The 21,252-nt window shown below is 49.4% G+C and overlaps 1 protein-coding gene across 1 annotated transcript in view; it reads right to left on the bottom strand.

Annotated features, from left to right (window-relative positions):
- The window catches only part of LOC115124218 (probable E3 ubiquitin-protein ligase HERC1), a gene marked incomplete at both ends in the record, with an annotated part of 96,567 nt that overhangs the window by 43,501 nt on the left and 31,814 nt on the right, over positions 1 to 21,252 (bottom strand). The window contains 3 exon segments of the mRNA XM_065015299.1: positions 3,571 to 3,755; positions 4,968 to 5,205; positions 5,511 to 5,631. Coding sequence (XP_064871371.1) covers positions 3,571 to 3,755; positions 4,968 to 5,205; positions 5,511 to 5,631 — 544 coding nt within the window.

The raw sequence follows: 21,252 nt of genomic DNA, 5'->3' as shown, positions 1-21,252 counted from the left end.
AGTTCTACAGGGTGCTGTTTCCACTCCAACAACAACATATTACAGAGTGAAGCTCTACAGGGTGCTGTTTCCACTCCAACAACAACATATTACAGAGTGAAGCTCTACAGGGTGCTGTTTCCACTCCAACAACAACATATTACAGAGTGAAGCTCTACAGGGTGCTGTTTCCACTCCAACAACAACAACATGTTACAGAGTGAAGCTCTACAGGGTGCTGTTTCCACTCCAACACAACAACAACATATTACAGAGTGAAGCTCTACAGGGTGCTGTTTCCACTCCAACAACAACATATTACAGAGTGAAGCTCTACAGGGTGCTGTTTCCACTCCAACAACAACATATTACAGAGTGAAGCTCTACAGGGTGCTGTTTCCACTCCAACAACAACAACATGTTACAGAGTGAAGTTCTACAGGGTGCTGTTTCCACTCCAACACAACAACAACATATTACAGAGTGAAGCTCTACAGGGTGCTGTTTCCACTCCAACACAACAACAACAACATATTACAGAGTGAAGCTCTACAGGGTGCTGTTTCCACTCCAACAACAACATATTACAGAGTGAAGCTCTACAGGGTGCTGTTTCCACTCCAACAACAACATATTACAGAGTGAAGCTCTACAGGGTGCTGTTTCCACTCCAACAACAACAACATGTTACAGAGTGAAGCTCTACAGGGTGCTGTTTCCACTCCAACAACAACACCATATTACAGAGTGAAGCTCTACAGGGTGCTGTTTCCACTCCAACAACAACATATTACAGAGTGAAGCTCTACAGGGTGCTGTTTCCACTCCAACACAACAACATATTACAGAGTGAAGCTCTACAGGGTGCTGTTTCCACTCCAACAACATGTTACAGAGTGAAGCTCTACAGGGTACTGTTTCCACTCCAACAACAACATATTACAGAGTGAAGCTCTACAGGGTGCTGTTTCCACTCCAACAACAACAACATATTACAGAGTGAAGCTCTACAGGGTGCTGTTTCCACTCCAACAACAACATATTACAGAGTGAAGCTCTACAGGGTGCTGTTTCCACTCCAACAACAACATATTACAGAGTGAAGCTCTACAGGGTGCTGTTTCCACTCCAACACAACAACAACATATTAAAGAGTGAAGCTCTACAGGGTGCTGTTTCCACTCCAACAACAACATATTACAGAGTGAAGCTCTACAGGGTGCTGTTTCCACTCCAACAACAACAACAACATGTTACAGAGTGAAGCTCTACAGGGTGCTGTTTCCACTCCAACAACAACATATTACAGAGTGAAGCTCTACAGGGTGCTGTTTCCACTCCAACACAACAACAACATATTACAGAGTGAAGCTCTACAGGGTGCTGTTTCCACTCCAACAACAACAACATATTACAGAGTGAAGCTCTACAGGGTGCTGTTTCCACTCCAACAACAACATATTACAGAGTGAAGCTCTACAGGGTGCTGTTTCCACTCCAACAACAACATATTACAGAGTGAAGCTCTACAGGGTGCTGTTTCCACTCCAACACAACAACAACAACATATTACAGAGTGAAGTTCTACAGGGTGCTGTTTCCACTCCAACAACAACAACATGTTACAGAGTGAAGTTCTACAGGGTGCTGTTTCCACTCCAACAACAACATATTACAGAGTGAAGCTCTACAGGGTGCTGTTTCCACTCCAACACAACAACAACATATTACAGAGTGAAGCTCTACAGGGTGCTGTTTCCACTCCAACAACAACCTATTACAGAGTGAAGCTCTACAGGGTGCTGTTTCCACTCCAACAACAACATATTACAGAGTGAAGCTCTACAGGGTGCTGTTTCCACTCCAACAACAACAACATGTTACAGAGTGAAGCTCTACAGGGTGCTGTTTCCACTCCAACAACAACAACATATTACAGAGTGAAGCTCTACAGGGTGCTGTTTCCACTCCAACAACAACATATTACAGAGTGAAGCTCTACAGGGTGCTGTTTCCACTCCAACAACAACATATTACAGAGTGAAGCTCTACAGGGTGCTGTTTCCACTCCAACACAACAACAACAACATATTACAGAGTGAAGTTCTACAGGGTGCTGTTTCCACTCCAACAACAACATATTACAGAGTGAAGCTCTACAGGGTGCTGTTTCCACTCCAACAACAACATATTACAGAGTGAAGCTCTACAGGGTGCTGTTTCCACTCCAACAACAACATATTACAGAGTGAAGCTCTACAGGGTGCTGTTTCCACTCCAACAACAACAACATGTTACAGAGTGAAGTTCTACAGGGTGCTGTTTCCACTCCAACACAACAACAACATATTACAGAGTGAAGCTCTACAGGGTGCTGTTTCCACTCCAACACAACAACAACATATTACAGAGTGAAGCTCTACAGGGTGCTGTTTCCACTCCAACAACAACATATTACAGAGTGAAGCTCTACAGGGTGCTGTTTCCACTCCAACAACAACATATTACAGAGTGAAGCTCTACAGGGTGCTGTTTCCACTCCAACAACAACAACATGTTACAGAGTGAAGTTCTACAGGGTGCTGTTTCCACTCCAACACAACAACAACATATTACAGAGTGAAGCTCTACAGGGTGCTGTTTCCACTCCAACACAACAACAACATATTACAGAGTGAAGCTCTACAGGGTGCTGTTTCCACTCCAACAACAACATATTACAGAGTGAAGCTCTACAGGGTGCTGTTTCCACTCCAACAACAACATATTACAGAGTGAAGCTCTACAGGGTGCTGTTTCCACTCCAACAACAACAACATGTTACAGAGTGAAGCTCTACAGGGTGCTGTTTCCACTCCAACAACAACAACATATTACAGAGTGAAGCTCTACAGGGTGCTGTTTCCACTCCAACAACAACATATTACAGAGTGAAGTTCTACAGGGTGCTGTTTCCACTCCAACAACAACATATTACAGAGTGAAGCTCTACAGGGTGCTGTTTCCACTCCAACAACAACAACAACATATTACAGAGTGAAGCTCTACAGGGTGCTGTTTCCACTCCAACACAACAACAACATATTACAGAGTGAAGCTCTACAGGGTGCTGTTTCCACTCCAACAACAACATATTACAGAGTGAAGCTCTACAGGGTGCTGTTTCCACTCCAACAACAACATATTACAGAGTGAAGCTCTACAGGGTGCTGTTTCCACTCCAACAACAACATATTACAGAGTGAAGCTCTACAGGGTGCTGTTTCCACTCCACCAACAACATATTACAGAGTGAAGCTCTACACGGTGCCGTTTCAAAACAATGACGTCATGTCTGAATCCAGCCATCTTTATGCCACTTCACCACTACCATCTGTATTGACTTTAGAAGTTCCCGGGAAAAATCTATTTGAAAAAAAAAACCCAGATCAAGCCAATCAACCGATTCCAGTCAGCCAAATCACTAGTAACCTTTCCATCACTATTACTCCCATCCTGGCAGACAATCCTCCTCCTAATGTATTAAATCATCGTTCCTTGATCCAAAGAGACTTCCTGTCAATGCTGCATGACACACAGTCCTCCTCCCACCTCTGAAGTCTGTCTTCTCTGGGTCGGCTCCATCCTCAGACTTCTTGTCCTGGTTCTCCTGGTTCTTCCCTGGGTCGGCAGTGAGCAGGCTGACTCCTGCCTGGGACAGAAGGTTCTTCAGCTGGCTACACAGCAAGTCCAACAGGGACTGGACCACCTTGGGTCCTAGCTTGTCTGCGTACGTCCTGGAGACACAGAGACAAGTCAGTCACACAAAGACACGGAGACACAGAGACAAGTCAGTCACACAAAGACACGGAGACACGGAGACACAGAGACACGGAGACACAGAGACAAGTCAGTCCCACAGAGACACAGAGACACGGAGACACAGAGACACGGAGACAAGTCAGTCACACAGAGACACGGAGACACGGAGACAAGTCAGTCCCCACAGAGACACGGAGACACAGAGACACGGAGACACGGAGACACAGAGACAAGGAGACAAGTCAGTCACACAGAGACACAGAGACACGGAGACACAGAGACACGGAGACACGGAGATACAGAGACAAGGAGACAAGTCAGTCACACAGAGACACAGAGACACGGAGACACGGAGACAAGTCAGTCACACGGAGACACAGAGACACGGAGACACAGAGACACGGAGACACAGAGACAAGTCAGTCCCACAGAGACACGGAGACACAGAGACACGGAGACACAGAGACACGGAGACAAGTCAGTCACACAGAGACACGGAGACAAGGAGACAAGTCAGTCCCCACAGAGACACGGAGACACGGAGACACAGAGACACAGAGAGACGGAGACACAGAGACAAGGAGACAAGTCAGTCACACAGAGACACAGAGACACGGAGACACGGAGACACAGAGACACGGAGACACGGAGACACAGAGACACGGAGACAAGTCAGTCACACAGAGACACAGAGAGACGGAGACACAGAGACAAGTCAGTCACAAAGAGACACAGAGACAAGTCAGTCACACGGAGACACAGAGACACGGAGACACAGAGACACGGAGACAAGTCAGTCACACAGAGACACGGAGACAAGTCAGTCACACAGAGACAAGTCAGTCACAGAGACACAGAGACACGGAGACACAGAGACAAGTCAGTCACACAGAGACACGGAGACAAGTCAGTCACACAGAGACACGGAGACAAGTCAGTCACACAGAGACAGAAACATGCATCAACAGTCTTTCTGTGTAGGGTTTCATGGTTGCGCCTCCTACAGGACTAAGAATCATACTCGAAGGACAATCTCAAATTGAAAGTCCTTTTTTAAATCCAGGAATAGGCTTGATCTGGACCCGGGAAACCGGCCCTATAGATAAACCAGACACGACGCACCTGACGACACACAAATCCGTAACATAGATTAACAGTTTTGTTAGTGCAGAGAGCCCCTGTCTTACCCGGTGCTGATGGCCAGTATCTGCAGGAGTCGTGTGGAGGCCACCTTCAGGGCAGTGTTGAGCTGAGACACCCCTGGTTTCTGTAGCAGCTGGAGTGGTTGTCCCAGCAGGGTTTCTGTGCCACACAGCTGTGACAGCACATTGAGGAGGCCACTGGATATGGCCAGGGACACGTCCACAGACTGGTAACGCACGCTCAGGGCAAACACTGTCACCAGCAGGAGGCGCTGCTGGGCCTCTGGAACGAGGGAAAGGGGGGAAAAAAGAGGGGGGGAGATACCGAGTCAGTTGTCCAACTGAATGGGGTCAACTGAAATGTGTCTTTCCGCATCGGGACGGGGGAGAGAGAGGGAGACGACGGTGAGAGGCAAACGAGGGAAAGGGGAGTTACTCTATAGCGGTGGTCTTCAACTACGTCCTGAAGAACAACTGGTTGCGCAGACTTGCTGTGTTTACTGCAGGGCTGGACCGAAAGCCTGCACACACAGTTGTTCTCCAGGAGCTGTATAGAAGAACCCTGCTTTGTAATGATGTGATGTTCACCTATGTGATGTTTGTTGGCCTGCAGGGCTCTCTCCAGCGTGACAGACAGCTGCTGGTAGATCTTATGCACGGCTGTCTGGATGTCCATCTGCAGGCTCCGCTTGGCTGCGTTAACACCGTCCTGAACCCACACAACATCATTAGGAGACACATCCTGTCCTGAACCCACACAACATCATTAGGAGACACATCCTGTCCTGAACCCACACAACATCATTAGGAGACACATCCTGTCCTGAACCCACACAACATCATTAGGAGACACATCCTGTCCTGAACCCATACAACATCATTAGGAGACACATCCTGTCCTGAACCCACACAACATCATTAGGAGACAGACACATCCTGTCCTGAACCAATACAACATCATTAGGAGACACATCCTGTCCTGAACCCACACAACATCATTAGGAGACACATCCTGTCCTGAACCAACACAACATCATTAGGAGACAGACACATCCTGTCCTGAACCAACACAACATCATTAGGAGACACATCCTGTCCTGAACCCATACAACAACATCATTAGGAGACACATCCTGTCCTGAACCAACACAACATCATTAGGAGACACATCCTGTCCTGAACCCACACAACATCATTAGGAGACACATCCTGTCCTGAACCAACACAACATCATTAGGAGACACATCCTGTCCTGAACCAACACAACATCATTAGGAGACACATCCTGTCCTGAACCAACACAACATCATTAGGAGACACATCCTGTCCTGAACCAACACAACATCATTAGGAGACACATCCTGTCCTGAACCAACACAACATCATTAGGAGACACATCCTGTCCTGAACCAACACAACATCATTAGGAGACACATCCTGTCCTGAACCAACACAACATCATTATGAGGCAGACAGACACATCCTGTCCTGAACCAACACAACATCATTATGAGACAGACAGACACATCCTGTCCTGAACCAACACAACATCATTAGGAGACAGACAGACACATCCTGTCCTGAACCAACACAACATCATTAGGAGACACATCCTGTCCTGAACCAACACAACATCATTATGAGGCAGACAGACACATCCTGTCCTGAACCAACACAACATCATTATGAGACAGACAGACACATCCTGTCCTGAACCAACACAACATCATTAGGAGACAGACAGACACATCCTGTCCTGAACCAACACAACATCATTAGGAGACACATCCTGTCCTGAACCCATACAACATCATTAGGAGACACATCCTGTCCTGAACCAACACAACATCATTAGGAGACACATCCTGTCCTAAACCAACACAACATCATTAGGAGACACATCCTGTCCTGAACCAACACAACATCATTAGGAGACACATCCTGTCCTGAACCAACACAACATCATTAGGAGACAGACAGACACATCCTGTCCTGAACCCACACAACATCATTAGGAGACACATCCTGTCCTGAACCCATACAACATCATTAGGAGACAGACACATCCTGTCCTGAACCAATAAAACATAATTATGAGGCAGACACATCCTGTCCTGAACCAACACAACATTTAGGAGACAGACACATCCTGTCCTGAACCAACAACATCATTAGGAGACAGACACATCCTGTCCTGAACCAACAACATCATTAGGAGACAGACAGACACATCCTGTCCTGAACCCACACAACATCATTAGGAGACAGACACATCCTGTCCTGAACCCACACAACATCATTATGAGACAGACAGACAGACAGACAGACAGACAGACACATCCTGTCCTGAACCAACACAACATCATTATGAGACAGACAGACAGACAGACAGACAGACAGACACATCCTGTCCTGAACCAACACAACATCATTATGAGGCAGACACATCCTGTCCTGAACCAACACAACATTTAGGAGACAGACACATCCTGTCCTGAACCAACAACATCATTAGGAGACAGACACATCCTGTCCTGAACCAACAACATCATTAGGAGACAGACAGACACATCCTGTCCTGAACCCACACAACATCATTAGGAGACAGACAGACAGACAGACAGACAGACAGACAGACACATCCTGTCCTGAACCAACACAACATCATTATGAGGCAGACACATCCTGTCCTGAACCAACACAACATTTAGGAGACAGACACATCCTGTCCTGAACCAACAACATCATTAGGAGACAGACACATCCTGTCCTGAACCAACAACATCATTAGGAGACAGACAGACACATCCTGTCCTGAACCCACACAACATCATTAGGAGACAGACACATCCTGTCCTGAACCCACACAACATCATTATGAGACAGACAGACAGACACATCCTGTCCTGAACCCACACAACATCATTAGGAGACACATCCTGTCCTGAACCAACACAACATCATTAGGAGACACATCCTGTCCTGAACCCACACAACATCATTAGGAGACACATCCTGTCCTGAACCCACACAACATCATTATGAGACAGACAGACAGACACATCCTGTCCTGAACCCACACAACATCATTAGGAGACACATCCTGTCCTGAACCAACACAACATCATTAGGAGACACATCCTGTCCTGAACACACACAACATCATTAGGAGACAGACACATCCTGTCCTGAACCCACACAACATCATTAGGAGACAGACACATCCTGTCCTGAACCAACACAACATCATTAGGAGACAGACACATCCTGTCCTGAACCAACACAACATCATTATGAGACAGACATACACAGACAGACAGACACATCCTGTCCTGAACCAACACAACATCATTATGAGGCAGACAGACAGACAGACAGACACATCCTGTCCTGAACCCACACAACATCATTAGGAGACAGACACATCCTGTCCTGAACACACACAACATCATTAGGAGACAGACACATCCTGTCCTGAACCCACACAACATCATTAGGAGACACATCCTGTCCTGAACCAACACAACATCATTAGGAGACAGACAGACACATCCTGTCCTGAACCCACACAACATCATTAGGAGACAGACAGACACATCCTGTCCTGAACCCACACAACATCATTAGGAGACACATCCTGTCCTGAACCCACACAACATCATTAGGAGACACATCCTGTCCTGAACCCACACAACATCATTAGGAGACACATCCTGTCCTGAACCCACACAACATCATTAGGAGACACATCCTGTCCTGAACCCACACAACATCATTATGAGACAGACAGACACATCCTGTCCTGAACCCACACAACATCATTAGGAGACACATCCTGTCCTGAACCCACACAACATCATTAGGAGACACATCCTGTCCTGAAACCACACAACATCATTAGGAGACACATCCTGTCCTGAACCAACACAACATCATTAGGAGACAAACAGACACATCCTGTCCTGAACCCACACAACATCATTATGAGACAGACAGACACATCCTGTCCTGAACCCACACAACATCATTAGGAGACACATCCTGTCCTGAACCCACACAACATCATTAGGAGACACATCCTGTCCTGAACCAACACAACATCATTAGGAGACACATCCTGTCCTGAACCCACACAACATCATTAGGAGACACATCCTGTCCTGAACCAACACAACATCATTAGGAGACAAACAGACACATCCTGTCCTGAACCAACACAACATCATTAGGAGACAGACAGATCCTGTCCTGAACCAACACAACATCATTAGGAGACAAACAGACACATCCTGTCCTGAACCAACACAACATCATTAGGAGACAGACACATCCTGTCCTGAACCAACACAACATCATTATGAGACAGACAGACACATCCTGTCCTGAACCAAAAACATCATTATGAGACAGACACATCCTGTCCTGAACCCACACAACATCATTAGGAGACACATCCTGTCCTGAACCAACACAACATCATTAGGAGACACATCCTGTCCTGAACCAACACAACATCATTAGGAGACAGACACATCCTGTCCTGAACCCATACAACATCATTAGGAGACAGACACATCCTGTCCTGAACCCACACAACATCATTAGGAGACAAACAGACACATCCTGTCCTGAACCAACAACATCATTAGGAGACAGACACATCCTGTCCTGAACCAACAACATCATTAGGAGACAGACACATCCTGTCCTGAACCAACACAACATCATTAGGAGACAGACACATCCTGTCTTGAACCAACAACATCATTAGGAGACAGACACATCCTGTCCTGAACCAACACAACATCATTATGAGACAGACAGACAGACAGACACATCCTATCCTGAACCAACACAACATCATTATGAGACAGACAGACACATCCTGTCCTGAACCAACACAACATCATTATGAGACAGACAGACACATCCTGTCCTGAACCAACACAACATCATTATGAGACAGACAGACACATCCTGTCCTGAACCAACACAACATCATTATGAGACAGACACATCCTGTCCTGAACCAACACAACATTTAGGAGACAGACACATCCTGTCCTGAACCAACAACATCATTAGGAGACAGACACATCCTGTCCTGAACCAACAACATCATTAGGAGACAGACACATCCTGTCCTGAACCAACAACATCATTATGAGACAGACAGACCAGACAGACAGACAGACAGACAGACAGACAGACAGACAGACAGACAGACAGACAGACAGACAGACAGACACATCCTGTCCTGAACCAACACAACATCATTAGGAGACAGACACATCCTGTCCTGAACCAACACAACATCATTATGAGACAGACAGACAGACAGACAGACAGACAGACAGACACATCCTGTCCTGAACCCACACAACATCATTAGGAGACAGACACATCCTGTCCTGAACCAACAAAACATCATTATGAGGCAGACAGACAGACAGACAGACAGACAGACAGACAGACAGACAGACAGACAGACACATCCTGTCCTGAACCAACAACATCATTAGGAGACAGACAGACACATCCTGTCCTGAACCAACACAACATCATTAGGAGACAGACACATCCTGTCCTGAACCAACACAACATCATTAGGAGACACATCCTGTCCTGAACCAACACAACATCATTAGGAGACAGACAGACACATCCTGTCCTGAACCAACACAACATCATTAGGAGACACATCCTGTCCTGAACCCACACAATATCATTAGGAGACACATCCTGTCCTGAACACACACAACATCATTAGGAGACACATCCTGTCCTGAACCCACACAACATCATTAGGAGACAGACACATCCTGTCCTGAACCCACACAACATCATTATGAGGCAGACATACACAGACAGACAGACAGACAGACAGACACATTCTGTCTTGAACCAACACAACATCATTATGAGACAGACAGACCAGACAGACAGACAGACAGACAGACAGACAGACAGACAGACAGACAGACACATCCTGTCCTGAACCAACACAACATCATTAGGAGACAGACACATCCTGTCCTGAACCATTATGTTACCAGTGGTATATTACCATGATGGTTACCAGTGGTATATTACCATGATGTTACCAGTGGTATATTAACATGTTACCAGTGGTATATTACCATGATGGTTACCAGTGGTATATTAACATGATGTTACCAGTGGTATATTAACATGTTACCAGTGGTATATTAACATGTTACCAGTGGTATATTACCATGATGGTTACCAGTGGTATATTACCATGATGGTTACCAGTGGTATATTACCATGATGTTACCAGTGGTATATTAACATGATTTTACCAGTGGTATATTACCAGTGGTATATTAACATGATGTTACCAGTGGTATATTAACATGATGTTACCAGTGGTATATTAACATGATGGTTACCAGTGTATATTAACATGATGTTACCAGTGGTATATTAACATGATGGTTACCAGTGGTATATTACCAGTGGTATATTACCAGTGGTATATTACCAGTGGTATATTAACATGATGTTACCAGTGGTATATTAACATGATGGTTACCAGTGGTATATTAACATGATGTTACCAGTGGTATATTACCAGTGGTATATTAACATGATGTTACCAGTGGTATATTAACATGATGGTTACCAGTGGTATATTAACATGATGTTACCAGTGGTATATTAACATGATGGTTACCAGTGGTATATTAACATGATGTTACCAGTGGTATATTAACATGATGGTTACCAGTGGTATATTAACATGATGGTTACCAGTGGTATATTAACATGATGGTTACCAGTGGTATATTAACATGATGTTACCAGTGGTATATTAACATGTTACCAGTGGTATATTAACATGATGTTACCAGTGGTATATTAACATGATGTTACCAGTGGTATATTACCATGATGTTACCAGTGGTATATTACCATGATGTTACCAGTGGTATATTAACATTATGGTTACCAGTGGTATATTACCATGATGTTACCAGTGGTATATTAACATGATGTTACCAGTGGTATATTACCATGATGGTTACCAGTGGTATATTAACATTATGGTTACCAGTGGTATATTAACATGATGTTACCAGTGGTATATTACCATGATGGTTACCAGTGGTATATTAACATTATGGTTACCAGTGGTATATTAACATGATGTTACCAGTGGTATATTAACATGATATTACCAGTGGTATATTAACATGATGTTACCAGTGGTATATTACCAGTGGTATATTAACATGATGTTACCAGTGGGATATTACCATGATGTTACCAGTGGTATATTACCAGTGGTATATTAACATGATGTTACCAGTGGTATATTACCAGTGGTATATTAACATGATGTTACCAGTGGTATATTACCAGTGGTATATTAACATGATGTTACCAGTGGTATATTAACATGATGGTTACCAGTGGTGTATTAACATGATGTTACCAGTGGTATATTAACATGATGGTTACCAGTGGTATATTAACATGATGTTACCAGTGGTATATTAACATGATATTACCAGTGGTATATTACCAGTGGTATATTAACATGATGTTACCAGTGGTATATTAACATGATGTTACCAGTGGTATATTAACATGATGTTACCAGTGGTATATTAACATGATGTTACCAGTGGTATATTAACATGATGTTACCAGTGGTATATTAACATGATGTTACCAGTGGTATATTACCAGTGGTATATTAACATGATGGTTACCAGTGGTATATTCACATGATGTTACCAGTGGTATATTAACATGATGTTACCAGTGGTATATAAACATGATGTTACCAGTGGTATATTAACCTTATGGTTACCAGTGGTATATTAACCTTAGGTTACCAGTGGTATATTAACATGATGTTACCAGTGGTATATTAACATGATGTTACCAGTGGTATATTACCAGTGGTGTATTAACCTTAGGTTACCAGTGGTATATTACCAGTGGTGTGTTAACATGATGTTACCAGTGGTATATTACCATGATGTTACCAGTGGTATATTACCAGTGGTGTATTAACCTTAGGTTACCAGTGGTATATTACCAGTGGTGTATTAACATTATGGTTACCAGTGGTATATTACCATGATGTTACCAGTGGTATATTAACATGTTACCAGTGGTATATTAACATGATGTTACCAGTGGTATATTAACATGATGTTACCACACTCTCCCTAGTCCCCCCGTACCTGAACACTCTCTCCCTAGTCCCCCGTACCTGGTAGCTTTGTACCTGAACACTCTCTCCCTAGTCCCCCGTACCTGAACACTCTCTCCCTAGTCCCCCCGTACATGAACACTCTCTCCCTAGTCCCCCCGTACCTGAACACTCTCTCCCTAGTCCCCCCGTACCTGAACACTCTCTCCCTAGTCCCCCTGTACCTGAACACTCTCTCCCTAGTCCCCCGTACCTGAACACTCTCTCCCTAGTCCCTCCCGTACCTGAACACTCTCTCCCTAGTCCCTCCCGTACCTGAACACTCTCTCCCTAGTCCCCACCGTACCTGGTAGCGTTGTACCTGAACACTCTCTCCCTAGTCCCCCCGTACCTGAACACTCTCTCCCTAGTCCCCGTACCTGGTAGCGTTGTACCTGAACACTCTCTCCCTAGTCCCCCGTACCTGAACACTCTCTCACTAGTCCCCCGTACCTGAACACCCTCTCCCTAGTCCCCCGTACCTGAACACTCTCTCCCTAGTCCCCCGTACCTAGTAGCGTTGTACCTGAACACTCTCTCCCTAGTCCCCCGTACCTAGTAGCGTTGTACCTGAACACTCTCTCCCTAGTCCCCCGTACCTAGTAGCGTTGTACCTGAACACCCTCTACCTAGTCCCCCCGTACCTGAACACTCTCTCCCTAGTCCCCCGTACCTGGTAGCGTTGTACCTGAACACTCTCTCCCTAGTCCCTCCCGTACCTGGTAGCGTTGTACCTGAACACTCTCTCCCTAGTCCCCCGTACCTGGTAGCGTTGTACCTGAACACTCTCTCCCTAGTCCCCCCCTGTACCTGAACACTCTCTCCCTAGTCCCTCCCGTACCTGAACACTCTCTCCCTAGTCCCCCCGTACCTGAACACTCTCTCCCTAGTCCCCCGTACCTGGTAGCGTTGTACCTGAACACTCTCTCCCTAGCCCCCCGTACCTGAACACTCTCTCCCTAGTCCCCCGTACCTGGTAGTGTTGTACCTGAACACTCTCTCCCTAGTCCCCCGTACCTGAACACTCTCTCCCTAGTCCCCCGTACCTGAACACCCTCTCCCTAGTCCCCCCGTACCTGAACACTCTCTCCCTAGTCCCCCGTACCTGGTAGCGTTGTACCTGAACACTCTCTCCCTAGTCCCCCCCGTACCTGGTAGCGTTGTACCTGAACACTCTCTCCCTAGTCCCCCGTACCTGAACACTCTCTCCCTAGTCCCCCGTACCTGAACACTCTCTCCCTAGTCCCCCCGTACCTGAACACTCTCTCCCTAGTCCCCCATACCTGAACACTCTCTCCCTAGTCCCCCGTACCTGAACACTCTCTCCCTAGTCCCCCCGTACCTGAACACTCTCTCCCTAGTCCCCCGTACCTGGTAGCATTGTACCTGAACACTCTCTCCCTAGTCCCCCCGTACCTGGTAGCGTTGTACCTGAACACTCTCTCCCTAGTCCCCCCTGAACACCTGAACACTCTCTCCCTAGTCCCCCGTACCTGGTAGCGTTGTACCTGAACACTCTCTCCCTAGTCCCCCCGTACCTGAACACTCTCTCACTAGTCCCCCGTACCTGAACACCCTCTCCCTAGTCCCCCGTACCTGAACACTCTCTCCCTAGTCCCCCGTACCTAGTAGCGTTGTACCTGAACACTCTCTCCCTAGTCCCCCGTACCTAGTAGCGTTGTACCTGAACACCCTCTCCCTAGTCCCCCCGTACCTGAACACTCTCTCCCTAGTCCCCCGTACCTGGTAGCGTTGTACCTGAACACTCTCTCCCTAGTCCCTCCCGTACCTGGTAGCGTTGTACCTGAACACTCTCTCCCTAGTCCCCCCCGTACCTGGTAGCGTTGTACCTGAACACTCTCTCCCTAGTCCCCCGTACCTGGTAGCGTTGTACCTGAACACTCTCTCCCTAGTCCCCCCCGTACCTGGTAGCATTGTACCTGAACACTATCTCCCTAGTCCCCCCCGTACCTGGTAGCGTTGTACCTGATCACTCTCTCCCTAGTCCCTCCCGTACCTGGTAGTGGTGTAGCTGAACACTCTCTCCCTAGTCCCCCGTACCTGAAAACTCTCTCCCTAGTCCCCCTGTACCTAAACACTCTCTCCCTAGTCCCCCGTACCTGGTAGCGTTGTACCTGAACACTCTCTCCCTTCAGTCCCCCGTACCTGAACACTCTCTCCCTAGTCTCCCCGTACCTGAACACTCTCTCCCTAGTCTCCCCGTACCTGAACACTCTCTCCCTAGTCCCCCGTACCTGGTAGTGGTGTAGCTGGACATTCTCTCCCTTCAGTCCCCCGTACCTGAACACTCTCTCCCTAGTCCCTCCCGCACCTGGTAGCGTTGTACCTGAACACTCTCTCCCTAGTCCCCCGTACCTGATCACTCTCTCCCTAGTCCCCGTACCTGGTAGCATTGTACCTGAACACTCTCTCCCTAGTCCCCCCGTACCTGAACACTCTCTCCCTAGTCCCTCCCGTACCTGAACACTCTCTCCCTAGTCCCCACCGTACCTGGTAGCGTTGTACCTGAACACTCTCTCCCTAGTCCCCCCCGTACCTGAACACCCTCTCCCTAGTCCCCCGTACCTGGTAGCGTTGTACCTGAACACTCTCTCCCTAGTCCCCCGTACCTGGTAGTGTTGTACCTGAACACTCTCTCCCTAGTCCCCCCGTACCTGAACACTCTCTCCCTAGTCCCCCGTACCTGAACACCCTCTCCCTAGTCCCCCGTACCTGAACACTCTCTCCCTAGTCCCCCGTACCTGGTAGCGTTGTACCTGAACACTCTCTCCCTAGTCCCCACCGTACCTGGTAGCGTTGTACCTGAACACTCTCTCCCTAGTCCCCCGTACCTGAACACTCTCTCCCTAGTCCCCCGTACCTGAACACTCTCTCCCTAGTCCCCCCCGTACCTGAACACTCTCTCCCTAGTCCCCCCCCGTACCTGAACACTCTCTCCCTAGTCCCCCGTACCTGAACACTCTCTCCCTAGTCCCCCGTACCTGAACACTCTCTCCCTAGTCCCCCGTACCTGGTAGCATTGTACCTGAACACTCTCTCCCTAGTCCCCCCGTACCTTAACACTCTCTCCCTAGTCCCCCCGTACCTGAACACTCTCTCCCTAGTCCCCAGTACCTGAACACTCTCTCCCTAGTCCCCCGCCCTGAACACTCTCTCCCTAGTCCCCCGTACCTGGTAGCATTGTACCTGAACACTCTCTCCCTAGTCCCCCCGTACCTGGTAGCGTTGTACCTGAACACTCTCTCCCTAGTCCCCCCCGTACCTGAACACTCTCTCCCTAGTCCCCCGTACCTGGTAGCGTTGTACCTGAACACTCCCTCCCTAGTCCCCCGTGCCTGAACACTCTCTCCCTAGTCCCCGTACCTGAACACCCTCTCCCTAGTCCCCCGTACCTGAACACTCTCTCCCTAGTCCCCCGTACCTAGTAGCGTTGTACCTGAACACTCTCTCCCTAGTCCCCCGTACCTAGTAGCGTTGTACCTGAACACCCTCTCCCTAGTCCCCCGCACCTGAACACTCTCTCCCTAGTCCCCCTCTCCCTAGTCCCCCGTACCTGGTAGCGTTGTACCTGAACACTCTCTCCCTAGTCCCTCCCGTACCTGGTAGCGTTGTACCTGAACACTCTCTCCCTAGTCCCCCGTACCTGAACACTCTCTCCCTAGTCCCCCGTACCTGGTAGCATTGTACCTGAACACTCTCTCCCTAGTCCCCCCCGTACCTTAACACTCTCTCCCTAGTCCCCCCGTACCTGAACACTCTCTCCCTAGTCCCCAGTACCTGAACACTCTCTCCCTAGTCCCCCCGCCCTGAACACTCTCTCCCTAGTCCCCCGTACCTGGTAGCATTGTACCTGAACACTCTCTCCCTAGTCCCCCGTACCTGGTAGCGTTGTACCTGAACACTCTCTCCCTAGTCCCCCGTACCTGAACACTCTCTCCCTAGTCCCCCCCGTACCTGGTAGCGTTGTACCTGAACACTCTCTCCCTAGTCCCCCGTACCTGAACACTCTCTCCCTAGTCCCCCGTACCTGAACACCCTCTCCCTAGTCCCCCGTACCTGAACACTCTCTCCCTAGTCCCCCGTACCTAGTAGCGTTGTACCTGAACACTCTCTCCCTAGTCCCCCGTACCTAGTAGCGTTGTACCTGAACACCCTCTCCCTAGTCCCCCGTACCTGAACACTCTCTCCCTAGTCCCCCGTACCTGAACACTCTCTCCCTAGTCCCCCCTGTACCTTAACACTCTCTCCCTAGTCCCCCCGTACCTGAACACTCTCTCCCTAGTCCCCAGTACCTGAACACTCTCTCCCTAGTCCCCCCGTACCTGAACACTCTCTCCCTAGTCCCCCGTACCTGGTAGCATTGTACCTGAACACTCTCTCCCTAGTCCCCCCCGCCCTGGTAGCGTTGTACCTGAACACTCTCTCCCTAGTCCCCCCGTACCTGAACACTCTCTCCCTAGTCCCCCGTACCTGGTAGCGTTGTACCTGAACACTCTCTCCCTAGTCCCCCCGTACCTGAACACTCTCTCCCTAGTCCCCCGTACCTGAACACCCTCTCCCTAGTCCCCCGTACCTGAACACTCTCTCCCTAGTCCCCCGTACCTAGTAGCGTTGTACCTGAACACTCTCTCCCTAGTCCCCCGTACCTAGTAGCGTTGTACCTGAACACCCTCTCCCTAGTCCCCCGTACCTGAACACTCTCTCCCTAGTCCCCCGTACCTGGTAGCGTTGTACCTGAACACTCTCTCCCTAGTCCCTCCCGTACCTGGTAGCGTTGTACCTGAACACTCTCTCCCTAGTCCCCCCGTACCTGGTAGCATTGTACCTGAACACTATCTCCCTAGTCCCCCCCGTACCTGGTAGCGTTGTACCTGAACACTCTCTCCCTAGTCCCTCCCGTACCTGGTAGTGGTGTAGCTGAACACTCTCTCCCTAGTCCCCCGTACCTGAAAACTCTCTCCCTAGTCCCCCCTGTACCTAAACACTCTCTCCCTAGTCCCCCGTACCTGGTAGCGTTGTACCTGAACACTCTCTCCCTAGTCCCCCCCGTACCTGGTAGCGTTGTACCTGAACACTCTCTCCCTAGTCCCCCGTACCTGGTAGTGGTGTAGCTGGACATTCTCTCCCTTCAGTCCCCCGTACCTGAACACTCTCTCCCTAGTCTCCCCCGTACCTGAACACTCGATCCCTAGTCTCCCCCGTACCTGAACACTCTCTCCCTAGTCCCCCGTACCTGGTAGTGGTGTAGCTGGACATTCTCTCCCTTCAGTCCCCCGTACCTGAACACTCTCTCCCTAGTCCCTCCCGTACCTGGTAGCGTTGTACCTGAACACTCTCTCCCTAGTCCCCCGTACCTGATCACTCTCTCCCTAGTCCCCCGTACCTGGTAGCGTTGTACCTGAACACTCTCTCCCTAGTCCCCCCCGTACCTGAACACTCTCTCCCTAGTCCCTCCCGTACCTGAACACTCTCTCCCTAGTCCCCACCGTACCTGGTAGCGTTGTACCTGAACACTCTCTCCCTAGTCCCCCCCGTACCTGAACACCCTCTCCCTAGTCCCCCGTACCTGGTAGCGTTGTACCTGAACACTCTCTCCCTAGTCCCCCGTACCTGGTAGCGTTGTACCTGAACACTCTCTCCCTAGTCCCCCCGTACCTGAACACTCTCTCCCTAGTCCCCCGTACCTGAACACCCTCTCCCTAGTCCCCCGTACCTGAACACTCTCTCCCTAGTCCCCCGTACCTGGTAGCGTTGTACCTGAACACTCTCTCCCTAGTCCCCACCGTACCTGGTAGCGTTGTACCTGAACACTCTCTCCCTAGTCCCCCGTACCTGAACACTCTCTCCCTAGTCCCCCGTACCTGAACACTCTCTCTCCCTTGTCCCCCCCTGTACCTGAACACTCTCTCCCTAGTCCCCCCCGTACCTGAACACTCTCTCCCTAGTCCCCCGTACCTGAACACTCTCTCCCTAGTCCCCCGTACCTGAACACTCTCTCCCTAGTCCCCCGTACCTGGTAGCATTGTACCTGAACACTCTCTCCCTAGTCCCCCCCGTACCTGAACACTCTCTCCCTAGTCCCCCCGTACCTGAACACTCTCTCCCTAGTCCCCAGTACCTGAACACTCTCTCCCTAGTCCCCCGTACCTGAACACTCTCTCCCTAGTCCCCCGTACCTGGTAGCATTGTACCTGAACACTCTCTCCCTAGTCCCCCCGTACCTGGTAGCGTTGTACCTGAACACTCTCTCCCTAGTCCCCCCGTACCTGAACACTCTCTCCCTAGTCCCCCGTACCTGGTAGCGTTGTACCTGAACACTCTCTCCCTAGTCCCCCGTACCTGAACACTCTCTCACTAGTCCCCCGTACCTAGTAGCGTTGTACCTGAACACTCTCTCCCTAGTCCCCCGTACCTAGTAGCGTTGTACCTGAACACTCTCCCTAGTCCCCCGTAGAACACTCTCTCCCTAGTCCCCCGTACCTGGTAGCGTTGTACCTGAACACTCTCTCCCTAGTCCCCCGTACCTGGTAGCATTGTACCTGAACACTATCTCCCTAGTCCCCCCCCCGTACCTGGTAGCGTTGTACCTGAACACTCTCTCCCTAGTCCCTCCCGTACCTGGTAGTGGTGTAGCTGAACACTCTCTCCCTAGTCCCCCTGTACCTAAACACTCTCTCCCTAGTCCCCCGTACCTGGTAGCGTTGTACCTGAACACTCTCTCCCTAGTCCCCCCGTACCTGGTAGCGTTGTACCTGAACACTCTCTCCCTAGTCCCCCGTACCTGGTAGTGGTGTAGCTGGACATTCTCTCCCTTCAGTCCCCCGTACCTGAACACTCTCTCCCTAGTCTCCCCCGTACCTGAACACTCTCTCCCTAGTCCCCCGTACCTGGTAGTGGTGTAGCTGGACATTCTCTCCCTTCAGTCCCCCGTACCTGAACACTCTCTCCCTAGTCCCTCCCGTACCTGGTAGCGTTGTACCTGAACACTCTCTCCCTAGTCCCCCGTACCTGATCACTCACTCCCTAGTCCCCCGTACCTGGTAGCGTTGTACCTGAACACTCTCTCCCTAGTCCCCCCGTACCTGAACACTCTCTCCCTAGTCCCTCCCGTACCTGAACACTCTCTCCCTAGTCCCCCCGTACCTGAACACTCTCTCCCTAGTCCCCCGTACCTGGTAGCGTTGTACCTGAACACTCTCTCCCTAGTCCCCCGTACCTGGTAGCGTTGTACCTGAACACTCTCTCCCTAGTCCCCCGTACCTGAACACTCTCTCCCTAGTCCCCCGTACCTGAACACCCTCTCCCTAGTCCCCCCGTACCTGAACACTCTCTCCCTAGTCCCCCGTAACACTGTCCCCCGCGTTGTACCTGAACACCCTCTCCCTAGTCCCCCTTACCTGAACACTCTCTCCCTAGTCCCCCGTACCTGGTAGCGTTGTACCTGAACACTCTCTCCCTAGTCCCTCCCGTACCTGGTAGCGTTGTACCTGAACACTCTCTCCCTAGTCCCCCCGTACCTGGTAGCATTGTACCTGAACACTATCTCCCTAGTCCCCCCCTGTACCTGGTAGCGTTGTACCTGAACACTCTCTCCCTAGTCCCTCCCGTACCTGGTAGTGGTGTAGCTGAACACTCTCTCCCTAGTCCCCCGTACCTGAAAACTCTCTCCCTAGTCCCCCTGTACCTAAACACTCTCTCCCTAGTCCCCCGTACCTGGTAGCGTTGTACCTGAACACTCTCTCCCTAGTCCCCCCGTACCTGGTAGCGTTGTACCTGAACACTCTCTCCCTAGTCCCCCGTACCTGGTAGTGGTGTAGCTGGACATTCTCTCCCTTCAGTCCCCCGTAACTGAACACTCTCTCCCTAGTCTCCCCCGTACCTGAACACTCTCTCCCTAGTCTCCCCCGTACCTGAACACTCTCTCCCTAGTCCCCCGTACCTGGTAGTGGTGTAGCTGGACACTCTCTCCCTAGTCCCCCTGTACCTGAACACTCTCTCCCTAGTCCCCCTGTACCTGAACACTCTCTCCCTAGTCCCCCTGTACCTGAACACTCTCTCCCTAGTCCCCCTGTACCTGAACAC

The sequence above is a fragment of the Oncorhynchus nerka genome, unplaced genomic scaffold, assembly GCF_034236695.1.
Source record: "Oncorhynchus nerka isolate Pitt River unplaced genomic scaffold, Oner_Uvic_2.0 unplaced_scaffold_1533, whole genome shotgun sequence".
Classification (NCBI taxonomy): Eukaryota; Metazoa; Chordata; class Actinopteri; order Salmoniformes; family Salmonidae; genus Oncorhynchus; species Oncorhynchus nerka.
The sequence above is the reverse complement of the archived record's forward strand: the minus strand, read 5'-3'. Positions and strand labels throughout refer to the sequence as shown.